Source organism: Felis catus, chromosome E2 (assembly GCF_018350175.1).
Source record: "Felis catus isolate Fca126 chromosome E2, F.catus_Fca126_mat1.0, whole genome shotgun sequence".
Lineage (NCBI taxonomy): Eukaryota > Metazoa > Chordata > Mammalia > Carnivora > Felidae > Felis > Felis catus.
In genome coordinates, this window is record NC_058382.1 from 17139841 (window position 1) to 17166209 (window position 26369).

A 26369-nucleotide genomic window follows, 5' to 3' on the forward strand; every position below is an offset into this window, starting at 1 on the left:
TGATCACATCCCACATTGGCGCAGGCACACAATCGCACACACACCCACAATCACCTTTTTCATACAGGCCTGACGTTCCTGCCTCTACCTGTCCCATACGCTCCTGGGAAACTCCAGGCCTCCTGCAGTGAGCTCCTCCCGCACCCAGACCCGGGTTTCAACTCACCACAAGGAAAACGGTGACCGAAAGCATAAAGGAAAATGAACCAGAGGATGAGGTTCACAAACTCCCCCAGGGTCTATGAGAAACGCAGTCCACTCCGGAACACCGCGGACGTTGACTTAAACACACCGCAGAGCCGGTAGCTGGGACAGCTAGGCTACTAGCGCGCAGCCCCGTAGACTCCTGGGAGCTCCAGCCCACGCGGGAGTGCGCAGGCGCAGAAGACTGATCCTTGGCCGGGGGTGAGGTTGGTAGGTCCTAGGGGCTCTGAGGAGGCGGGAACCCCGAGCTCGGGCCAAGACTGCAGACTAGGGAGCGGGTCCCAGTGGGGAGGCCAGGGAGGAAACCGGGAGTCCAAGCTGGGCCTGGTAATTCTGAGGAGGGAACCGGAGCCGAGCCCACGGCAACCAGACACTTGGATCTGTGAGAGCGGGCCCTCGGGCGTGGTCCGTGGGCGTGACCCTGAGGGTGACAATCGAGTTTGACCTGGAGCGAGCTCCGCGCGGGGGCGGATTTTGTCTGTTTTGACCCCAAGGAAGCTCTGCGTTGGGAGCGGGGCCTCAGACAGCCGGCGCTGTGTGTGTGTGTGTGTCTGTGTGTGTGTGTGTCTGTGTGTGTGTGCGCGTGTGCGTGTGTGTACCGAACTGAGGCGGCCGCCTGTGCTCAACCTGCTGCGTTGGGGTGCGTGCTACTCTGTGAGATGTTGCGACCGATTGTGTGTGAAAAGTGGACGGAGTCCTGTTGCTGCCTGGGGTTCCCTACTTATGTGTCTCATTTTAGACTAGGTGTGAGCGTGTCTGAGGCTGTAGGTGACTATGGAGAAGCGAAAGTGATTTTGTGACTTTGCCTGGAATTATGTAATGTGCTGTCTGAGGTTGTAAATGATAGATGGGTACCGTGAGATGGTTTTCAGAAGTAAGTTTGATTGAATGTAACCATGCATGTGTTTGCAACCTACTGTTATTATTTGTGATGTTTTTGTGATTGGGAAACTCTTCAGGACTACTGTCTAGTTGGGTGTTTAAGATTTGATTATCTGAATCATGGTCATTAAACCTGCCTCCAAAATTGTAACTCAATAGCAATTTAGCAAATAGAAGTATAAGTATTGGAAAGGAAGAGGTAAGATTTCATTTCCTAGATGGTAAATTTCATTACAGGGAAACACTACACGAACTAAAACCAATGAGTTGAAATTAACAGTGTTCCATGAATAAGCAAGCAGGAATAAAACAAACAACTTTTGCCCATAACTGACGCTCTCAACACTGATATATGAGTGAGGTTTCCAGCTTCTGGATGAAATCAGTGGCAGAGTCAGTAGCTTCTTCAGGCATTCCAAGATAATAAAAAGTATTTGGTATACTTTTAACAAGGCCACCTCTCATTATAATAATTAAAATAGTTTGCTAATGAAAATATTCACTGTGGCAGTCAGTACTTCGGACTTCATTCAGCATGGTATCATCCTCTCCCTAGGAAGACTGCAGAGTGAAAAGATTAATGTCTTTTCTAGTTCCATACTTGTACTACTAAAAAGTGTTGTTCAATAGTTAATACTTAAATTAGCTGTCAGTAAATTAATAATAAATAAGTGAATTTTCAGTAATTATGCTTATTAAGTAGTATGATACTGGTGAGTCAGTAAAGATTAAGTAGAGGAAATTAAAGTTCAGATATTCTCAAGCATATAGGGATATGTAATATATGATAGAGATGGCATTTTATATCCACTGAAAAAATATGGATTATATAATAGGTAGTGTTGCTAAACAAGAAAACATTCAAGGAAGAAATCTTCACAAGGTAAAAACACTTTAATAGTCATATGAGCAACTAAGAAAATTATTTTCAATTTAAAATAGCTAATTTACTAAATAAAAAATGATAATATCAACCAACTAGGAAATTAAAACACACACACAAAATAGACATTATATAAGAAGATGCCATCACAGAAAAGAAGTAAAAGGAGCTTATTCTCCCATAATAAGAAATATGTAAACAAGAACTACAATATATATCTGATAGGCAGAGATTAAAAATGGTAACTGCATTCATCAGGGTATGGAGAGGTATTTTCATGTGCTGATAGTTACAGTGTAAATTGGTAGAAAGTCCACGAAGAACTATTTGGAAGTAGATGATAAAGCTGTCTTCCATGGGAGGTGGAAGGTAGAGCTGCAAAGGGAAAAGCACAATGTTCCCTCTCCAACTACAACAGATCACCTAGATCCATTCTAATTCACAAAGAGACTAGGTTTCTGGTGGTGAGGGAGCAAGATTTGTCCTTTTTCCCACTAACCTCCATCATGGATACATGAGAGTGAGCTGAAGCAGTGAAAAGTGATACAGATTTAACTGAATTTTCTGGGAGATCTAAGTCAAATATGGTTTCACATGGCTCTTTGTATTCTCCCATCTCTGCCTTCTCAGGACTCTTCCCTTTTCCATAAGAAGGGCTCAAAAGAGAAGGTTCATCTCTTGCAAATCTCAAAGCCATGCCTCAGGTGAGATGATGTTTCCTCTCTTTATGAAATAAGTTGTTTTCAGGTTATATGAACATTGCTTCCCAATCCTTAAATTTCCTGAATGTTGGCATTTGCTTCCATGAAACTGGTCTCTAGTAGGACAAGCAAGTGGCCTAGGTGCAAAATGTAAGGAGTATCCTCAGGGCCTGTGCATCCCTAAATTTTGCACCCTATGTTCCTCACCTGTCCCACCTAGTTGCAGCCCTGTTCCCAGTTTTTCTTATTCCAGCCATATAAACGTAAGCCTTCCCCACATGTACCTTTAGTTGTAGCCCATGTTTACATATTAACTTGATATATCATTCATCATCTCCTTTCTTAAGCTTCTCACAAAAGTACTGCTTGAAAGATGTATTATTTTGATTTAAAAGGGAAACATTACTTTAATGACTCTATCTTATCTAGATACTGATTTGAGATCTAAGTTGTGAGGGGTCAAGGAGCAGACATGGAAAAACCTTGATCATCACTACTGACCTAGGTTTTGCAACGATACAATGGGGGGTAGAGTTGGTAAATGACATTATTAGTTTGTGGTAAGATGTTTTGTGAGGTTTCCAAGATAGAGATTGCTTGCAAGCTTGTACAGAAAACTGAGATTTTGGGTGCCTGTAGGTGGCTCAGTCAGTTAAGCATTTGACTCGATTTCAGCTCAGGTCGTGATCTCATGAACCGTGAGATCATGAGATCAAGCCCCACATTGTATAGAGCCTGCTTGGGATACTCTCTTTCCCTTCCTTCTGCCCCCACCCGCCCCCTGTTCTCTCTCTCTCTCTCAAAATAAATAAATAAACTTTTTTTTTAAACCTGAGGTTTTTGCATTCTCCCTCTCTGATCCTGTCTATTTTATCCAGTTCCTACAAACTGTGGCCTGCCAGTGAAAACCTTTCAAGTATTTCAATGCTGTTACAGATTTATTCTTATTTTTTTAGTTTCTTCTAATTTTTTATATGGGAGTGGAGGAGGATAAAATGCATATGCTAGTCCATTCTTGAACTATTTTACTTTGAGGAGCACCTGAATAGCTCAGTCAGTTAAGTGTCTGTTAGTTTCAGCTCAGGTCATGATCTCAGGGTTTGGTTTGTGAGGTTGAGCCCCAGGCATGGAGCCTGCTTGGGATTCTGTCTCTCCCTCTCAGCCCCTGCCCAGCTTATGCTCATGCATGCAATGCTCTCCCTCTCAAAAAAACAAATGAACTTAAAAAAAAAAAGTAATATTCTACTTTGAATCAAAGGGGGTACTTTTTCGTGTTTTCAGGTCTTTCAGAAAATTCCTCTTTATCTACCCATCTTCAAAATACTGGTTTTCCCCAGATGTCAATCAGTTCTCTTCTCTTCACTGTCTCTTTTTCTCTGTGCACAGATCCACATAAAGGTAACACTGATCTAATTCTAGTGACTCTCAAACACTTCTCTCCATACTAGACCTCTATCCAGAGTGTCAGAACCATATATCCAGTCTCCAAAAGTTATGATCACCTGAATGTCCCATAGACACTTCAAGTACATTTCCAAGGCCTACCTCATTACCTCCTTTGGTCTAGCTTATTTGTTCTTGTGTTTTCTATTTCTTAGTCTCAGCACCTAACCACTTGCCTATGCAGGTAACTCAAGAGCTATGCCTCTTTTTTCTACTCTACAACTAATTTATGACCAATTTTGTTGCAACCCCTTATGTACTAAACAGTTTTCCCCTCTCTAGACAACTAATACCACCTTATCTAGGAAATCACTAACAATGGTTACTTAATTGTCTTTCCCACCCAACACATCTCAAGCCTTCTCTAGTCTTCAAGGGTATTGCCTCTGAAGTACAAATTTTATCAAATAATATATGTACTGCTTAACATTTCTTCATACTCTGAAAGCAGCAGAACAAGCAAAGTGGGGTATGCATTACAATGGAATGTACAAGACAGTATATTGAAAGGGAGGAAAATACCAACAAATTACATTCAAGAGCAGATGTGGATTGCCATTAATGCTGACTGATGATTTATAAATAAATATAAATATGTTAGGAGTGTGTTCAGTACATTTTTAAGACCCCTAGTATGTAGGGAAAAAATCCAGTATTTTTTTTAAGTTTTTAAATTTTTATTTAAGTAATCTCTAAACCCAATGTAGGGCTTGAATTCATGACCCTGAGACCAAGAGTCACACACTCCTCTGATTAGCCAGCCACGTACCCCAGAAAAAATCCAGTATTATTAGATAAACATGCCCACTACCTAACTCCATATACCTTTTTCTTCTTAGAGTTCTAAGACTCTTTCCTAACATACTGTGCCTTTTGCTATTTCCTCAGTTTACTAATTGGTTTTCCTCCCCCTGTGAATTTTTTTTAGATTATTAGGCATTTAATGACTTTTAATTTTATTTTGTTATATTTTGCTTTGTATAATTGATTTCATTTCATATAAATACAACTGATTTTTCATAGTGCAGTTACATATTGATTTTTTTATTTTATTTTTTATTTTTTTAAATTTATATCCAAATTAGTATATAGTGCATCAATGATTTCAGGAGTAGATTCCTTAGTGCCCCTTACCCATTTAGTCCATCCCCTCTCCCACAACCCCTCCCATAACCCTCAGTTTGTTCTCCATATTTCTGAGTCTCATGTTTTGTCCCCCTCCCTGTTTTTATATTATTTTTATTTCCCTTCCCTTATGTTCATCTGTTTTATATCTTAAAGTCCTCATATGAGTGAAATCATATGATATTTGTCTTTCTCTGACTGACTAATTTCACTTGGCATAATACCCTCCAGTACCATCCACATAGTTGCAATGGCAAGATTTCATTCGATTGCCGAGTAATGCTCCATTGTATATATATACCACATCTTCTTTATCCATTCATCCATCAATGGACATTTGGGCTCTTTCCATACTTTGGCTATTGTTGATAGTGCTTCTATAATTTTAATTTTTTTTTAATTTACATCCAAATTAGTATATAGTACAACAATGATTCTCCCCATGAATTTTAAAAGGTGGTACCCTGTATAAAACAAATTCATTATGAGTACAAAATTTTGATGTCCTCAGTGAAGCTTTGGTATACAAAATAAAATTTTTCTTTACTTTGTAGCATTTTCCCTTGTACATCTTTCTGTCATCACATCTGTAATATCTGTTGGGTGTATGTATTTATATGTATGCCTCTCACTTAGCCTGTAACTTCTCATGAGCAAGGCCAGGGCTTTATTCATTTTGATCCATCAAGCAACTAGTCACATTCAAGGTAAATAGTATGATCTTATATATTTTTAGCATGAGATAGTAAGTAAATACAGACTGTATTATCACAGAGAATTTTCTACAATACAAAAGATAAAATAAGAAAACTAGTCTGACCACTGAACGTGGTTTCCAATATCTAGTTCTCACTAGTTCCAATCACTTTAGGATGAACTAGAGTCTGCCCTTGCAGGGATCAGTGTCATTCAAGGATGTGACTGTGGACTTCACCCAGGAGGAGTGGCAGCAGCTGGATCCTGCTCAGAAGACCCTCTACAGAGATGTCATGTTGGAAAATTATTGTCACCTCATCTCTGTTGGTAAGAAAAATTCCTTGAATCTTTCAATCTCATACATCTCCTTTCAAGAATTTTTGAAACATATGGAGCTTTGAATTTCAGAGATCAGAGGTGATGAATCCTTTTTTATTAGGAGCCAGTGTGATTATGTCCACACTTGCCCAGTGCAGGGTATTAACTTTGCTAAGATGTTAATGTGTGCCTTGTCTGTCACCTTAGAGCTATATCTTTCTCTTCCTTCAATAGTTTTGAAGCCCAAGCAGCTTAGACCAAGTCTCATTTTTTATTATCAGGGTTTCACATGACTAAGCCTGATATGATCCGTAAGTTGGAACAAGGAGAAGAACTATGGACAACAGAGAGAATTTTTCCAAGTCAGAGCTACCTTGGTGAGTCTGTACAGATAAAATCCAGTGGACTCAGGTAGTTAGCACCTTTGAATGTTTTTAGGGATCTATTTTTTCTAATTGTGGCAAAATACACAGAACTAAAAACTTATTATCTTAGCCATTTTTAAGCATATAGTTCAGTGGCATTAAGTACATTGACATTGTGCAGCTATCACCACCATCCATCTCCAGAACTCTTTTCATCTTGTAGGACTGAAACTCGGTACTCATTAAAAAATAACTCCCCATTACCTCCTCCCCCTAGCTGCTGGCAACCACCTTTCTCATTTCTGTTTCTATGAATTTACTCATAAGCACCTCATATAAGTGGATTTATGCATGTGGTATTTGTCGTTTTTGTGATTAGCTTTTTTCATTTAACATAATGTCCTCAAGGTCTACCCATGTAGAGATTCTGATATTATCCTTCCTTTAAGGCTGAAATATTTCATTGTATATATTATTTTTTGCTTATCCAATGGACACTTGAGTTACTTCTACCTTTTGGCTACTATAAACAATGTTGCTACGCTATGAACATGAGTGTACAAATATCTGAGTCTTTGCTTTCAGCTTTTTTAGTTATAAAAAACAATTTTAAACAAAACATTTTAAATAAAGCATTTTTTTAAAAAACATTAACAAACAATTAAAAGAAAAGTAGAATTTCTGGAATATACAATAAGTCTGTGTTTAATGTTTTGAGGAACTGCCATACTGTTTTCCATAGTGGCTACACCATTTTTACATTCCCAGTAACAATGCACAAGGGTTCCGGTTTCTCCACGTCCTCACCAACACCTGTTATTTTCTGTTTGGGGTTGTTTTTGTTTTTGTTGTTGTCGTCATTGTTGTTTTAATAGTAGCCATCTTATTAGGGATCTGTTTTTAAAGGCCTGAGATCTTTGACATGCCTATACATGACTGACTTCAGTGTGCCTAAAATCTAAATTTTAGCTGTGAATATCACTTCTCATGTAAGTTCTTTCCTTGTCTGCCTTATGTTTATAGAGACTGCTATTTGTTTGCCTTATGTTTTTAGAGACTGCTATTTCCTTACCAAGAATCTACTCCATGCTTTGTGAGTATACTGTACATGGAGATCTTAAGTGTGAAGTCCTTTGAGTTCTGACAGAAGCATAAACCCATGTATGTCACACCCAATATAAAGTACATTTCCATTAACCCATTAAGTTCCTTCAGGCCTCTTCCAAGTCAGTCCCTCCCATTAGGACAATCACACTTATGATTTCTACCAGCATAGTTTTATCTATCCTAGACCTTTTTCATATCTACTTTAACTCAGTTTAATATGTGAGAGATATATACATGTTTTTGCATAAATAAGTAGTATATTTAATAGTATTCAGTTGTGTGAATATACCAGTTTGTTTATATATCTCCTGTTCATAGATATTCAAAATGTTCCAGTTTGGGGCTGTTATGAATAAAGCTACTGTGAACATTCTTGTAAACATCTTTTTGTGGATATGTTTTTATTTCCCCTCAGTAAACATGTAGCAGGTGGTATCACTCATTCATTAGGCAAGTGTATATTTTACTTTTTTAGAAACTGCCAGTTTTTATAAGTTACTGTACCATTTTAAACTTTTACCAAAAATGTATGAGAATTTTGATTGTCCCATATTCTCTTTTGCATTTGATGTTATCAGTATTTGCATTTTGGTCAGACTGAAGGTTATAGTAGTATATCTTTGCAGTTTTAATTTAGATATCCCTTGTGACCATTGATGTTGAGAACTTTTTCAAGTGTTTTTTTTTTTTTATCTTCTTCAGAGGTACCTATTCAAATGTTTTACCCATTTTTATTGGGTAGTATATTTTTCCCTCGAGTAGTAGGAATTCTTTACATATTCTGGATAGAAGTCTTTTGTTTGATATATGTATGATGAATATTTCCTCAGGTCTGTTATGTCTTTTAATAAGCACACACTGTTAACTCTGATGAAATCCAGTGTATCATTATTTTCTTTTATACTTACTTCTTTGACCTCTCAAATATTTGAGATCCACTAGGTTGTGATGATAGTTTCTGTCTTTTCTTCTAAAAACGTTTTGAATATTTTGCTATTTTTATTAATTCTGTGGCTCATCTCATGTTAAGTTTGGTTTATGATGTGAGGTAAGATTAAGGGTCTGTTTTCTTTCATATAGATAACAGTTTCTCCCATCATGTGCTACATTGAATTAAATTGCTCTGGTGATCTTATAAAAAATTGATTGTATTTGTGTCAGCCTATTTTTAGACTGTTCTTTCCTTTGCTATCTTTTAAGTCTTACTGCCAATACTACCTGGTCTTTGATTGTTAGAACTTTCTAATAAGTCTTGAAGTCATAGTAAGTCTTCTAACTTTATTCTTTTAAAAATTCTTTTGGCTATTCTAGGTCATTTTCTTTTTCAAATACATTTTAGAATCAACTTCTTGATTTCTTTAAACAAAGGTAATAGAATTTTTATTGGTGAGGATTAACATCTTAGCAATATTGAGTCTTCCAGTCCATGACTATACTATATTTTTCTATTTTAATTACCTTCTCTACTTCTTGTAAGCAATGTTTTATTATTTTTAGTATAGAGGTCTAATACATATTTCATTATATCTAATCTTTTAGTATTTTAATTCCATTGTAAATAGCAGGATATTTGAAATTTCTTTTTCCAGTTTGTTGTTAAAATATGCATCCCCAATTGATCTTTATATATTGATTTTGCATACTTCTACTTATTGTATTGTATTCTACTTATTACTTAAGTTTTATTGTTGTTGCCATTGTTCTTTGTTTTAGTATATATCTTTCGTTTTTTACACACAAAATATGTCTTCTAGAAAAAAGATATTCCACTTCTACATTTGTATATTTTATTGCTTTCATTTCTTTTTCTTACTCTGTTGTACTGACTAGGATCTACAGTACAATGTTGAATAGAAGTGGCGAGAGTGAGTTTCTTATCAGTTCACTAAATTTATTAGGAAGACACTTAATATTTCATTCTTCATCCTAATATTAACTGTAGGCTTTTCATAAGTGCTCTTTATTAAATTCTGGAAGTTCTTTTCCTCGTTTTTGATGAGTTTAATTATGAATGTTGATTTTAACATGCTTTTTCTGCATCTGTTAAGATGATCATACGATGTTTCTCCTTTAATCTGTTACTATATGTATTACATTAAATAATTTAAATATTAAACAAAATTAAATTTGGATTCTTGGGATGAACCCCAGTTGGACAAGATGTATTATCTTTCTTCTAGATAACTAAAATTGGTTTGTTAATTTTTTAGTAAGTTTTTATGCATGATTTTACCAAGGATAGTGGTCTGTAGTTTTCTTGTAATGTCCTTGAAAAAATCAGAATTGTGTCAGCAATATCAAAACGACAAGGGGTGTTCCCTCTTCATCTATTTTCTTATAGAATTTTTGTTATGCTGGTATTACTGCTTCCTTAAATGTTTGATGAAAATCATTATTAAGCCATTTGGGCCTGCATTTTTATAATTCAAGACTTCTGCTTCCAGCCCTGAGCAAGTAACAGAGTCTGGAATTACACTCCTACAGGAAACAACAAGAAAACTGGACAAAACTATTTTCAGATATTGAACAACAGGCAGCACAGGCCTGGATTCCTGAGAGAAGAGAAACAAATGAGATGAGCCCTACCTCATTCCAGGCTTTCATCTGAAGGCAACTTCCAGACTGCAGTACAGAGAGAGGAATCCAAACAGAACCTGACAATTTTACTGACTTGAGGGGACTGACATGGGCATTCAAGGAGATTGAGGTTGCTAAAATTTCCAGGACATACTTCCCAAAAGAAGTGAGCTATGCAGAAAAAGAGTTCCCCAAATATGGAAAAGGTTCTCTCTGAGTCTTTGGCTGAATATAAGTCTGCACGTGTATAGGTGAAACCCTATGAGACTAAACAAAGACGTGTTCTAAGGAAAATACAATTACCATAGTGTTGTAAGCTGAACAATTGCCATAGCCTACTGCACCAAGAATCATTTTATTTTCCTCTAGCCAGAATGGAGAGAACTTGTTGATACATAGGACTTTAGATAGAAACATAGAAAGGCCACCCCTTGATAAATGGGATTATATTAGGCATAGGTTAAAGATTTTGCAAGATTTGCCATAAAAGTGCTTAAACAAAAGCATCAAAAGGATTAAACCAATCCAAAAATAATTGCTATGTGTCTCTTGGGTCCTCTAGGATGGAGATGCTGAGATAGAGTTAGGAATGTAAAAATTTCCTAGAGGTACATCTATGGAAGATAAAGGGGAAGAAAGTAAGATTAAATATAGGAAACCATTAGATCATGATATGGATCTGGTACCTATGGAAGGAAAGGGGGAGAGGCTAACAGGATTGGACAGGGAGAACCTCAGATCATTGTTTAGACTTGACAAAGTGTCAACCAACCTAGCTGGTCTGAAGCAAAGAGACCTAGGTCTCTAGAGACCTAGAGACCTAGCTGGTCTCCTATCCATCTGAGGAGTCTGCCATGGAGAGAAATAGGCAGCCTCTAGTACCCCCTCGGTGTTCAGTCTTTGGATGGGCACCTCCTGGGGAAACTGTGGTTTGATTCATCATATGAAGAGCATCCTGAAGATGCTAACAATTGCAGGCTGTCAAGTAACTATACTTCTTGCACATCAATGGCAAGTTCTTTTCTGAAGGGAGATCCTAGTGCTGCAACTCTATGGCTGCCACAGAATGCCATTTAAAGAGCAATACTTGGGGCGCCTGGGTGGCACAGTCGGTTAAGCGTCCGACTTCAGCCAGGTCACGATCTCGCGGTCCATGAGTTCGAGCCCCGCGTCGGGCTCTGGGCTGATGGCTCAGAGCCTGGAGCCTGTTTCCAATTCTGTGTCTCCCTCTCTCTCTGCCCCACCCCCGTTCATGCTCTGTCTCTCTCTGTCCCAAAAATAAATAAATGTTGAAAAAAAATTTAAAAAAAATAAAAATAAAGAGCAATACTTCATGAAAATATAACCATATCTCAAACTCAGCAACATTAAGTTGATAATGCCTGATGTCCAATCAAACATTATTAAATATATGAAGAAGTAGGAAAATAGGACCCATAGACAAGGGGGGGGCGGGGAATCAGTCAATAGAAAACAACAACAAGTCAATAAAATCAGGGGTGGTGGAATTTGCAGACAAGGATGCTAAAATGGGCATTATAAATGACCTCAATATCATCAAGGATGTAAAGCGGAAATGAACATAAGGCGAGAGAGCAAACATAGAAATAACAAACAAATGCAATACCTAAAAATGACTATTTGATATCTGAAGTGAAAAGGAAGACCCAGCTATGTGATATGTATTTTAAAAATTAAATAAAAAGACACAGGAAGGTATAACATAAAAAGATGAAAAAGTATATATCATATTGTCTGTGGTTGCCCCATTTGAGGATGAGATCAACACCCCACCCCACTCACCTAAAATTTGACTTCATGTCAAGATTGAAATCTGACATAATTTAATGAGGCTTTCTGGGAAGAACAGGGAAGGTTCCCAGACTGGTCCTAAAATGGCTTGAGAGTGCAAGGGGGAGTGTCTGGCTTTTGTGTTTATTGTGGTTGGGGAGTAGGTCGTGAGGATTCTACATGTGGGCTAGTGATTGCATAGTTTAAACTTCCTGCCAGCACCAACAGAAAGAACATGCAAGCTCTCCTATTGGCTTGCCCAGGTGTGGAGCAAGAGGAAAAAAAAGAGTGGGTCTAGGAAGTTGTCAGCAGTAAGACTTCAAAAATAGAATGAGACCGTTACATATGCAAACACAAAGCATAACAAAATGGGAGTGGCTATACATCCAAGTATATTTCAGAACACAGAATATTATGGTGATAAAGAGAGACACTTCATCAGAAGTCATAACAATCCTACCAGAGCTTCAAAATACATCAGTGTTTCTCAGCTTTTTATCATTATCACTCCCTAAGGAGTCTTTTTAGACTCTTTTTCTAATTGCCCCCATTAAATTTTAATAACATACTCTATGTTCTGTTGCTGTTTGAAGGGCCACAAACTATTATAATATTTAAGAAACTTTTTTTCATTTCCCCAGAATAATTTTGCTCCCTTAGGAGAAACCCCCATTGAGAATGCATGAAATACATGAAACAAAAGTGACAGAACTGAAAAGAGCATTATAATTATAGCTTGAGATATAAACACCCCTTCTTTCTCAGTAATCGAGAGAACAAAGAAAACAATAAAGCTATGGAATGCTTGAAAACACTATCATTTGTATCTAGTTCATCTTTTTTTTAATGTTTTATTTATTTTTGAGACAGAGACAGAGTGTGAGTGGGGGAGGGGCAGAAAGAGAGGGAGACACAGAATCCAAAGCAGGCTCCAGGCTATGAGCTGTCAGCACAGAGCCGGATGTGGGGCTTGAACTCACAAACTGCGAGGTCATGACCTGAGCCGAAGTTAGATAGACGCCAACCGACTAAGCCACCCAGGCGCCCCATTCTTATTTTATTTTTTTTAATGTTTATTTTTGAGAGAGAGACAGAGCATGAGCAGGGGTGGGGCAGAGAGAGAGGAAGGCACAGTATCTGAAGGAGCTCCAGGCTCTGAGCTATCAGTACAGAGACCGACATGGGGCTCAAACTCAATGAACAGTGAGATCATGACCTGAGCTGAAGTTGGATGCTTAACTGACTTAGCCACCTAGGTGCTCCTCTAGTTCATCTTTATAGAATATTTTACATGGAATAGTCACCAAGATAGACCCTATATTCTGGGTTATAAAATGAGTATCAATGAATTGAAAAAAAACTGAATCATAATATGGATTCTGACCACAACAGAATTACATTTGTGTATTGAAAAAGACAGATTTGAATTAAGCAGGCCCACTTACACATGGATTTTTATAATAAATACAGTTCTGTACTGTAAATATATTTTCCTTATGGTTTTCTTAGTAACATTTTCTTTTTTCTAGCTTACTTTATTGTAAGAATACAGTACATAATATATGTGACATACAAAATATGTGCTGACTGTTAATGTTATTAGGCTTCAGGTCAATAGTAGGCTATTGGCAGTTAAGTTTTTGGGAAGTCAGATGTTATTTATGGATTTTCATCTGTGTGAGGCACCAACCCTACATTGTTCAAGGGTCAACTATAATTCATTAATATAATGTGTGTCAATTATACTTCAATTAAAAATCACCGTATTTCTAAATTTCCCAAATATTAGAAAATTAATCACTACATTTCCAAATAACCCATGAATCAGAGAAGAAATCCTAAAGTAAATTGGAAAATGTTTTGAACTGAATAATTCAAGCAAAATATCAAAATTTTTGGGATGTATCTAAATTTTTTTTTCAACGTTTATTTATTTTTGGGACAGAGAGAGACAGAGCATGAACGGGGGAGGGGCAGAGAGAGAGGGAGACACAGAATCGGAAACAGGCTCCAGGCTCTGAGCCATCAGCCCAGAGCCCGACGCGGGGCTCGAACTCAGGGACCGCGAGATCGTGACCTGGCTGAAGTCGGACGCTCAACTGACTGCGCCACCCAGGCGCCCCTATGGGATGTATCTAAAGCAGCATTAACATTTTTTTTATCCTTTTTAAAAAGTGTTTATTTATTTTTGAGAGAGAGAGAGAGAAAAAAAATGAGGGACAGAGAGAAAGGGAAACAGAGGATCCCAAGTGGGCTCTGTGCCAACAGCAGAGAGCCAAACATGGGGCTTGAACTCACAAATGGTGAGGTCATGATCTGAGCTGAGATCAAGAGTCAGACATTCAACCAACTGAGCCACCCAGGTGCCCCCTTTATTGTTATTATTTTTTTTTTATCCATTTACATCCAGGATCTAAGACGCCACCCTAAGTAGCTAAAAAAAGAAAAAAGTTAAACTCAAAAGTTAGTAAAAGGAGGGGTGCCTGGCTAGCTCATTCGGAAGAGCTTGTGAGTCTTGATCTCAGGGTCACGAGTTCAAGCCCCACGTTAGGTGTAGAGATTACTTAAATAAATAAACTTAAAAAAAAAAAAGCTAGTAAAATGGAAAAAATAAAGACCAAAGCAAAAATCAATGAATTACATAACAGAAGTACAATAGAGAAAATGATTGAAGACAAAAGCTGATTCATTAAAATAATTGATAAAACTAATAAACCATAGCTATATGTACTAATAAAAAATACAAGACACAGTCACTAATTAAAAATTACAGAGGCTGTGGGGCACTTGGGTGGCTCAGTTGGTTAAGCATCTGATTTCAGTTCAGGTCATGATCTCATGTCACAAGTTCGAGCCCCGCGTTGGGCTCTGTGCTGACAGCTCAGAGCCTGGAGCCTGCTTTGGATTCTGTGTCTTCCTTTCTCCCTGCCCATCCCCTGCTCATGCTCTGTCTCTCTCTCTCTCAAAAATAAACAAACAAAAAAATTACAGAAGCTGCACCACTACAGATCCTACAGACATTAAAAGGACAATTAGGGAGTCTACAATTTTATGTCAATAAATAGAGAACATTTCCCAACTCATTTTATAAGGCCAACATTATTTACAACCAAAGGCACTATAAGAATAAAAAACTAAACACCAACATCCTCCATGAAGCTAGAAAAAATCTATAATAAAATATATATATAATAAATATTATAAAACAGAATCTAGCAATGTTTTAAAAGGATAAAACCTTATGACTAAAAAGAGCTTATCCCAGGAAAGCAAAGATGATTTGGTATTTAAAAATCAATCTATGTAATTCACCATATAAAAGTGAAAAGGGGTCTAAAACCAAGGATCTAAGCTGCCACTTAATGTACTAGAAAAAAAAAATTTAAGGAGCATCAGTAGACATGGGAAAATCATTAAATTCAGTTACTATTATGAAGCCTTAGACCAGATTAGCAACCAAAGGGAATTTCCTCAGCTTCATAAAGGATATCTTTGAAAATCTTATAGCCAGTATCACATGCAGTGTAGAAAGCCTGAATGCTTTTCTTCTAAGATCAAAACCAGAAAAGATGCCCACTATCACTGCTTCTATTAAACATTGTGCTAGACACAATCAGTACAATAAGGCAAGAAAAAGAAGCCAAAAGGCTACCAATTAGAACAATTTTTTAAAAAAAGAGGGAACTATCTTCATTTGTACATGACATGCTTGTGTACATAATAAATCCTAAGGAATCTAAAACGAACTGTTAGAACTAGTAAGTGAATTTAGCACATTCACTGAGTTCTTGTTTTAGAGCAAATTTGAAGAAATTTTGGCCAACATTTCTATGATTATTTTTCTGCTCTGTTCTCGATTATATTTTAAATAATTTTAACCTATCCTCTGTAGAGTTTATTAAGGAGTTAAAACGATTTTATGATTTGGGTGATTTCTGTTAATCAGACTTTCACTTTACTGATTCTTCATTCTCTATGTTCTATGCTGTTAAACCCATCCAATGAATTTTGTATTTAAGATATGAGGTTTTTAAAGTTTGCATATCCTTATCTCTCCTGAACTCTCCATCTCTTCACCCATATTTCTATCTTTTCTTGTAGATTTTGTAAACATATTTATCATGGTTATTTTAAATTCCTTATCTTGTAATTTCAACATAGGGGACATATATCAGTGTGATTCTATTAACTGGTTTTTATCTTCTCTTCATCACATTTCCTGTTTCTTCTCAGGAAAACCTTGTAGATAATATGTTGTCAAGATACTGGATTCTTTTTCTGCCTCTGAAGATTGTTGAGATTTCACTTGGAAGGCAGTTAAGTTACTGGTGGCTCATGTTGATTCCTTTTTAAGATTGCTTTTAAGTTTTTTAGATGATTTCTATTTCAGTTTCAATTTTGCCTTTAGCTTTATGCTGTTTCTCTTAGTGCTGGGATGCAGCCTTTGCTCTTATACATGGTCATTCTGGGGTTTCAGTACAAAGACCAAAGGTTCCTCTCACCAGATTCCTCGGACTTGGCACAGGACCAGAATTAAAAACTTTTTCCAGGGGTTCCTGGGTGACTCAGTCGGTTGAGCGTCCGACTTTGGCTCAGGTCACAATCTCATGGTTCGTGGGTTTGAGACCCACTTCAGGCTCAGAGCCCGGAGTGTGCTTCAGATTCTGTGTCTCCCTCTCTCTCTCTGTTCCTCCCCCACTCCTGCTCTGTCTCTCAAAATAAATAAATTTTTAAAAAATGTTAAAAAAAAAAAAAACCTTTTTTCCCAAAGGTAAACAGCTGCTGAAATCTGTAATCAGTTCTTTCAGTGTTTCAGCTTTCTTTTCCCTTTGTGCTTCTTGCAGTCTTGCCCTGAAGATGCAGTTAACCAAGGTTTTGAGGAGGGGTTTATACTATCTTTGGGGTTCTTCTTCTATGACTTCTCCATTCTCAGAATGACGTCTCCATTCTCAGATTTTGTCCTCAATTTATAGCCACTCTAGTGACCCCGAACTTGATCTCAGATTTTTCTGCATAGGATGACTCCTACTTTCCCCCAGAAATCTATCCCCTGGGTGCTGCATAAACTACCAGGGCCCACAATGGAATATCTGGATAAATGTAGATCTTATGAAGTGTGGTTTCTTCCTTTTCAAATGTTATATCCACTTAAGTTTTTGCCTCCTTTTGATCACTCGTTAGAGGTGCTTTCCAAAACAAATTGGTCTTTTACAGTTGGTCCACAGTTTATCATACCAGCTGGAAGGTTTTTTTGATACAAACTTCTTTGCCATTACCAGAATCTGGATGTCTAGTTGAGCAGTTTCTCAAACTTTTTAGTCTTGGGACTTGTTAATATTTTTAAATTATTAAGGATTAAAAGAATTTTGTGCATATGTGTGTGTGTACCCTATTAGAAATTAAATATTTTTCACCACTCATTTACTAATTCATTTTAATACAATATAAAAATAATAAACTCATTGCATGTTGACATAAAATCATATTTTTACAAAAAAATAACTATTTCCCAAAAGAAAAAAAATACTGACAAAAGTGGAATTGTTACATAATTAAAATTTATTTAATATCTTGCTTAATAAACAGCTGATTTTCACATCTGATTCTGCATTCCATTTGTTGCAAAATGTTGTTTGATTTTGAAAATATGAAGAAAACCTTCCTTCATGCATTATATGTAGTTTGAAAGAAAATATTTAAAAAGCCTTCTTAGATTGTCATGGATATTCTTCATTAATACCACACCCAAATGTAACAATTGGTAGTTCCTAAACAATTAGTTGCAATACAGAATCTAAAACCATAGCAATGAACTTTTGTAGACTGTTATGTAAAATCCGATGGTCTATTTAAAAAAAATTTTTTTAACGTTTATTTATTATTGAGAGACAGAGAGAGACAGAGCATGAGCAGGGGAGGGGCAGAGAGAGAGGGAGCCACAGAATCCAAAGCAGGCTCCAGGCCCCAAGCTGTCAGCACAGAGCCCAATGTGGGGCTCGAACTCACAAACCAAGAGATCATGACCTGAGGAAAGTCAGACACTCAACCGACTGAGCCACCCAGGTTCCCCCCAGTGGTCTATTTAAATGGATATTTTACCCAGGCATTTTTTTGATAATATTATGTATTAGTCATTTGGAAAGTAACAGTTCACTTACAGAACATTTTCCAAATTTTGACATATTCTCATATACAATATTACTTGAAAAAACCCATAACCCACCTGTGTTAATATCATCACCAACGTCATCAGAAAAGTCTGTTGGGAAGCTGACAAGCTCACAGTAGCAAATACAAGCTTTCCAACATAACAGCCTTTACTTGAAAGCTTGGATTTTATCATTGGTAACAAATATTGGCACATGTTTTCTCTTGAATTGATAGGTTCACATTGTTCAAGAAAATGTCTACCAGATACCCACATCTGAATAATAGTTTTACTGAAGTAAAAATGCTATTCCACAAAAAGATACAGATATCCCGTTTTTTGAAAGTTTGTGTTATGCCACTTTGTTTTTACTAGAGACCTCCATTCGTACCTGTTTTCACTAACCAAAAGAAATCCAAAGATGATTTTTGCTTTTACAAAAAAAGGTGAAATGCTAAACCGGCTTTCAGTGCTTGTTTTGCAGTGAACTAGCTATAAAGGCACTGCTAAGCTCCTTCCCAGGAATTGCACTCAGCTTCACAGCATCAAGCTACCATAGCTTTGAACTATGGTCTGTGAGCATCTTTGCTTTATCTCAATTTATTTTACACATCCGTTAACAAGATGTGTCAGAAAAGCCAAAGACAGGTTATTTTTTAGATCTGGGAACACTTTTTTTCCCATATAAGTTTTACAGTTTTACAGTTTTATACAGTTTTCCCATATAAGTTAATGGTAATTGCTTCTCCACTTTATGCCATCACAACTTACGAAACATTTCACAGGAACATTTTTTTTGGATATGGTGGGATGGCAGGGGTAGGCCCCTGTTTTCGGTTCTCAGCTCAAATAATTACACCGTCACTTTTCCTTACAAAATATATTATAATTTGATATGCAACAGAAGTGCCTTATGCATACTTCTTTAACTATCACACAGAATATTGAAAATATGTGTACTCGAGGGTGGAGATCTAATAAAAGTGATTTTTTCTCCTGCTCTATCAAGAACAGTCTTACATGAAACTTTTTCCCTATGAATTAGAAATGTAGTTGTTACTATTATAGATTGGTGCCAGTGTTATGTTGATGTGCCTGCATTTTACCCACTGTATTAATCATTTTTTTATCTTCTATATTTTATGATATTTTGAAACTTTGGAGGGCCTTGCTGGCTGGGGAGAGATTGCCCCTCCTAGAGCTGGCTGATTTCGTAGGGATGGTAAACCACCTGTTGGTGAGCCTACATTTTATATAAAAACCAACCAATCCCAAGTCCATCCCCTCAATCATGTGCTTTATCTAACTCTCACACACCGAGCCAACATTTCCTGTGTCCTAAATCACCCAGGACTAGGTACCATACAACTACAGACGCATAGCCTCCAACACTACTCTAAAAAGCCAATCCTAAACTGTTTCTCCTACCCTGTCTTGCCTTTCCCATGCAAGCAGGTCCCACAAAAGGCTCTCGCATAGGCTTTCCCCTCTCTCCTTTCTGTGTCCTGACCAAGCCTGCTGCTCCTCTATGTGGCCCTGCAAGGCATGGTGTGCCCTCTCCTCTAAGGAAATGTAATGAAAATCTCCTTTCAATGAGATTAGCCTATGTCATCACTCAGCCACCTTCATAAATTAAGATTCCATAAGTACAAATGAGACACCCACCTTTAAAAGACAAGGTTGTTATTATTAACAAAAAGAGTTTTGATTTTGTGGACTACCTTCCCAAACTCTCCTGCATAAGGATCTCACGTACTAAGATCTATGTCACACTCGGGAACTGCTGGTTTAGGCCTTTCTGCTTGTTTTTCCTGTCTTTAACATTTCAGTCCTCTTTCTTTTGTTTAGTCTTCTATTTATAGGCATTCTTAAATCTCTCCACAAAAAGAGAAATCATTGTCTAATATTTATCTTCCTCTTAGTTTTCATATTCTTTCCTTTCTTTCCCTGTGCAATGTCTTAACTGTTTCTTGTGCTCAGGCTCATATCCTATTCTCACCATGACACCTGCCATCAAATTTCAAAATCAATATGCTTTGGACCTAGGTGATAGTTTAGTATCACTTCTTTTCAATAAATTTCTTTCCAATAAGTCTCTATTCCGTACCATAGCGCTCAGATTCCTGATACCTACCCACCTTGATTTGGGTGAAAAACATTAACTCATTCTTAACATATTTCCCAGGTGCCTTTTCACATCTTCATTGCTTTTCTTCCCCCTTATTGCCTGGGAAAATAGGTATTTGTTGATAAATGGATTTTATTTCACTGGTCTCTTGTTGTTATCCTTTAAGGATCTTTCTTCATCCTCAGTTCTTGCCTTTGTAAAAGTCCTATCAGCTATAATAATCTGATCCATTCTCAAGTTGTGATTTTCTTGTTTTATGTGAATGGCTTTCAAATACACATTTTCAGCCCACTTCTCCCACCTGAACTCTAGTATCTATTTTCATCTGCCTATAGCAACACAACAACAGTTATCTCATCCTTTTGGTTATTGATATATCATAAATAATAGTCCTTGTGTTTACCTTATCCTTACTTATTTCTATATCCTTTTTTCCCCATAGTCAGTCTCTTGCAGTATCAGGTTGATTCCATCACCTCTGCTACACTTGATCTCTCCACAATTTGTGTTATTTCACTTTGTGAAATATCTTTACATCCTCTCATATCCTCATTTGCTACTGACCTCTTCCAAAATGAGAGCATATTATTTCAGTAACTTCTGTAATTACTATTTGGATTTGCCATCATTTTTACCCACTTCTTTCAGTTTATATTGTCAATATGCCAAAAAGAAATTACGTATTATATGAAATTTAAATCCCTTCTTTTTCAAGGGCTGATAGAAGAATACCCCATCTGATCACTCCAAATTTATTTCTCTCTGTGACTGAGAACTCTTGCTCATCTCTCTTTGTTCTAGTCTCCCAGATATACTTCATACAATTGATTTCATTCCTCACAACTGGACTTTTCATTACATGACAGCTGCTATATACCCATATAGATACTTGGAGTTATCCAACTACAAAGTTAGAGGGTACAGTAGTACACACAAGACCACCTTACTTCTGACACCAACTATAAGTTTGGGGGTCCCCAAGACTACTGCTAATATAAACAATATGCTATAAGGACTCACAGACCTTACTAAAAGCCGTAGTACTCACAGTTATGGTTTATCACAGAAGAAAAAAATATAGATTAGAATCATCCAGACATAAAGGGCAGAATCCAGGAAAGTACCAAACATGAAGCTTCTGGTAAACCTCTCTCTATGGAGTCACAGACAGCATTACCTTGCTGGTGTGACAATACGTACAGAATATTGCCAACCAGGGAAGCTTCACCTGAGCCCATTGTCCAGAGTTCATACTGAGGCTCCATCACATAGGCATGATTAACAATACATGTAGCCTATCTCAGTTTTCAGCCCCTTAAGAAGTCGAACTAATACTGTGTGACCTAAAACCCCCACCCTAAATCACAATGTTGGTGTGGCTCAAAGACCTCACCCTAAATTACATTGTTACTTTCTGGCTGGCCAAAGGTTCCCAAGCAAACAAATACATATTCCAAGGGCTTAGAGATTACTTCCCAGAAGCCAAAGGCAAATGTCAGATGTCTCTTTGAGCAAAGTTATATTCTTTACTATATCATTCAGTTAAAAGATCAAGTTTCACTTCTTCCATGAGATGTTCCTTGACTCCTCCAGACCATGTCAATTCCTTTTTTGCTGCATTCATATTCTACTTATGTCTGTAAACTGTAAACAGATGCATCCTCTGGTATGATCAAACTTCTTTCCCCATCTGATTAACAATTCCCTCAAATAAGTTTCTCTCTTTTACTTTTCCTTACTGTAGCTTGTAACAGAGGCTAGATATTCAATAGTTACCTGACTCTCTTTGATACCATGCAAGGAAAACATCTTTCTCATCCATTCAGAAATCATTTAATGATTAAGTTCTTTTAAATATACATGCCAAGATCACATCCCTTTATCTCAGATAACCATGTGTTAATGTATACTCAGAAAATAGTCAATAAAATATTGACTTCCAAGATCATAAGTTTTAGTTGGCAAGGCAATATTATCAAATGGAGCATTTTACATATAATATTCATATTAAAATAGCAGGTTGTTAAAAGATTTCTTTAAAATTTTTTTAATGTTTATTTATTTTTGAGAGAGAAAGAGACAGAGCATGAGTGGGTGAGGGACAGAGAGGGAGACACAGAATATGAATCAGGCTCCAGACTCTGAGCTGTTGGCACAGAGCCCAATGCAGGGCTTGAACTCACGAGCTGTGAGATCATGACCTGAGCCAAAGTCGGACACTTAACTGACTGAGCCACCAAGGTGCCCCTAAAAGATTTCTTTAAATGGATGGTCCAGACTATAATTGTAATCTAATCTCAGACAAATTAGACATTAAAGGATAGAAATAATATATGAAGGTTTTTGGATAAATTGGATAGTAGCATGTCCCTGAAGGTGGTTGAGGTTCTCAGGAAGATGATATAACTCCAGTTACTAACACAGATTAGTTTCACTGTGTTCTAGAATTACACATGAATGGAATTGTATAATATATACTCTTTCGCATAAAGTTTTCACTCTGAAAAATGTTTGAGATTCATCTGTTTTGTCATTGTGTATCACTAGGTGTTTTTCCCTTTTTATTGCTGAATAGTATTCCATTTTATACATACATGACACAATATTACCATTTACCTTTTGATGGATACTTGGGCAGTTACCAGTTAAGGGCTATTGGTAAATAAGACGCAAGTCATGGGTAAAATGAATCCATATTTAAAATTACGCTACTAGACGTGGGTGGTAGTAAGGTAACAATAATAAGATATAGCCAAAATTTTACAAGAAAAATGGTAGTGAGGGTAAGTCAGCATTATAAGCATACAGTTGAAGAATCCAGTCATTCATATCCCCCATAGGGAGTAGTGGAGTTAAGGTATGTTACTGCATTGGGAGGAAAACTTGAACTCATCCTTCCTGAAAACTGAAAAATAATTCAGCAAATGAAAGGAGGAAAAGTTAGAATTGATGGTCAGGAGAATTTAGTATAATAAACATTCTGGCGGCAGCAGTCAGCATACAATGGTGATTATATTCACATTTCAAGTATGCTTTGTCCTCTGGTTTATTTTACAATTCCTAATGGAAATACATTTCCCAAAGTCTTCCCTTTCAAGAGAAAATAAGTTGTGTGGAGAGTTAGGGCCTAGTGTTCCTCTCAACACTAGGAAATAAGTGCTTGAGAAAAGTCATTTGCAAGAGAGGAAGAAACAAATGGAAGTATTTTATAATACTTATTTAGGCATAAGGGAATAAATATTTAGGCTTTCATCTCTAACTGAACATTTTTCTTGATCACTGGTTAGTACCCTTGATAAGCTCACACCATTATTTCTGAATCTGCCCATTTCAAGAACAGTGTCATTTTCATCATCCTTTGTCTTCTATTTACTTATCCTTGTGTTTATTATACCTGATTAATGCAGGTATTGTATTTATAATATGCCAAAAATTTGAGTGTTCTTTTTATTTTAAGTTTATTTTGAGAGAAAGGAATGTTGGGGGGGAGGCAGGGGAAGGGCAGAGAGAAAGAATCCCAAGCAGGCTCTCCACTGCCAGTGTGCACAACTCACAACTGTGAGATCACCACCTGAGCCAAAATCAAGAGTCTGACACCTAACTGACTAAGCCACCCAGGTGCCCCATGAGTGTTCTTTTCTTATGCCAATTTTTCCACATTTTAACAGTATGGCAGGATTTGGTTTATGTCATATGAATTTTCCCTACCAAGAGGTAATTTATTTTGGCCTTTCTGTAGACCACAATAGTGAGGCATACAATCACTCAATAGGTTGTTTGTATATACGTTCAATCCATAACATTTATGTGAAGACTTACAGTGTTGTTAATTGTATTCTTTTCTAGAAGAAGATGGGAAAGCTGAAGATGTTTTAGTGAAGTTCAAAGAATACCAAGACAGGCATTCTAGATCAGTCATATTCAACCACAAAAGACTAATTAAGGAAAGAAGTAATATTTTTGGGAAAACACTTACTATAGGCAAGAACCGTATTATTTCAAAAACAGCACTATGTGAATATAAGCCTGATGGAAAGGTTTTTAAAAATATTTCAGAATTAGTCAGTAGAAATATAAGCCCTGGAAGAGAGAAGTTTGGTGAGAGTAATGGATGGGAGAAATCACTCCTCAATTCTAAGAATGAGAAAATTTATACTACAGTGAATCTCTATAAACAAACAGAAAGGAGTGTGAGTGGTAAACAAGAGCTTATTCAACATCAGAAGGATCAAACTCCAGAGCAATCATTAGATCATAATGAATGTGAAAAATCCTTCCTTATGAAAGGAATGTTATTTACACATACTAGGGCTCACAGAGGAGAAAAATCCCTTGAATACAATAAAGATGGAATAGCCCTAATTGAAAAGTCAAATCTCAGTGTCCATTCACAAACTCTTATTGAGAAGAAACCCCATACATACAGCAAATATGGGAAGTTCCTCTGCAGGAAGTCCATTTTTATCATGCATCAGAGATCTCAAACAGAAGAGAAACCCTTTCAGTGTCCTTACTGTGGGAACAGCTTTAGAAGGAAGTCATATCTCATTGAACATCAACGAATTCACACAGGTGAGAAACCTTATGTTTGCAATCAATGTGGAAAAGCCTTCCGTCAAAAAACAGCCCTCACTCTTCATGAGAAAACACATATAGAGGGGAAACCCTATATCTGTATGGATTGTGGGAAGTCCTTCCGCCAGAAGGCAACTCTCACTAGACATCACAAAACACATACAGGGGAGAAAGCCTATGAATGTACTCAGTGTGGAAGTGCTTTTAGAAAGAAGTCATACCTCATTGATCATCAGAGAACTCACACAGGAGAGAAACCATATCAATGTAATGAATGTGGGAAGGCATTTATCCAGAAGACAACCCTCACTGTACATCAGAGAACTCACACAGGAGAGAAACCCTATATTTGCAATGAATGTGGGAAGTCCTTCTGCCAAAAGACAACCCTCACTCTCCATCAAAGAATTCATACAGGGGAAAAACCCTACATTTGTAATGAATGTGGGAAGTCCTTCCGCCAGAAGGCAATCCTCACTGTTCATCAGAGGATACATACAGGAGAGAAATCCAATGGATGTCCTCAGTGTGGGAAAGCCTTTAGTAGGAAATCAAACCTCATTCGCCACCAGAAAACTCACACAGGAGAGAAACCATATGAATGTAAAGAATGTGGGAAGTTCTTCAGTTGTAAGTCAAACCTCATTGTACATCAGAAAACTCACAAAGTAGAAACCATGGGAATTCAGTAAAGGATACGACTTTTTTGTCAAACCTTAAAGTAATAGTAAACTTTAAATAAAATAGTACATGGTGTTGCTTGCAAGTATATTGGTATATAACAGTTTAAGGTACTGTACCACATATTTGCCTATTGTTTGTGAGCCTATAAAACACAAAAAGAATGACTAATGACAAAAGTCATTGAAAATACAACCCTAAATTTTTTATTATTAGATTCACCAGGCATAAACTTCCTCTGTCAAGTTTCTACAAACATTTAAAATTGCTTATTTTCAATTTCAGTACATATATTCTTGTGACCCAGTAATAAACAGTTCTGCCAGTGGTCCATGGACCACACTGTGATCAGAAGTGTTTTAAAAGAAAGGAAGTGTGAACTGTATTTCTCATTGCAAATATGAAGTAAAAATTAGTTGTTACTTCCTCAAAATTTACCACAGTTATGACTTCTAACATTATAAATTAGGTTTTGCATATTATGAACCTTTATATAAATTGGATTATACATCATGTATTCTCTTTATATAAATTGGATTATACATCATATATTGTGTATATGGCTTGTTTCATTCCTCATTATGTCTCTAAAACTCATCATTAATGCATGTGGCAGAAGTTCATTTATTTCCATTCTATATAGAATTCCATCATATGATTAAATTACAGTTTATCCAACTATTGCTGTGGACTTTTTCATTGTTTACAGCTTAGGATCATAATAAATAGTGCTTCTGTGAACATA

At 36.9% G+C, this 26369-nt stretch overlaps 2 protein-coding genes across 25 annotated transcripts in view; one reads left to right on the forward strand and one right to left on the reverse strand.

Annotated features, from left to right (window-relative positions):
- ZNF260 (zinc finger protein 260) overlaps positions 1-304 on the reverse strand; it is a 114639-nt gene extending 114335 nt beyond the window's left edge. For 6 of the 10 annotated variants that reach the window (XM_045045506.1, XM_045045493.1, XM_045045492.1 and 3 more), the window contains exon 1: positions 167-304. The gene's annotated coding sequence lies outside the window, so the exon portion shown is untranslated. The remainder of the gene's footprint in view (positions 1-166) is intronic. The other 4 variants (XM_045045497.1, XM_045045495.1, XM_045045488.1 and 1 more) reach the window with 2 other exon arrangements.
- ZNF382 (zinc finger protein 382) lies at positions 277-26369 on the forward strand. Of its 15 annotated transcripts, none has more exons than XM_006941376.3 (5): positions 277-410; positions 2600-2673; positions 6110-6261; positions 6534-6629; positions 24215-26369. In XM_006941376.3, the coding sequence occupies exons 3-5, from the start codon at positions 6228-6230 to the stop codon at positions 25633-25635; spliced, it is 1551 nt and encodes a 516-aa protein (XP_006941438.1). In that variant the 5' UTR covers positions 277-410; positions 2600-2673; positions 6110-6227; the 3' UTR covers positions 25636-26369. The 15 variants fall into 15 exon arrangements, with proteins under 15 accessions (XP_006941438.1, XP_006941436.1, XP_019674338.1 ...); XM_006941374.3 differs by having other exon boundaries at positions 6135-6261; XM_019818779.2 differs by having other exon boundaries at positions 6177-6261.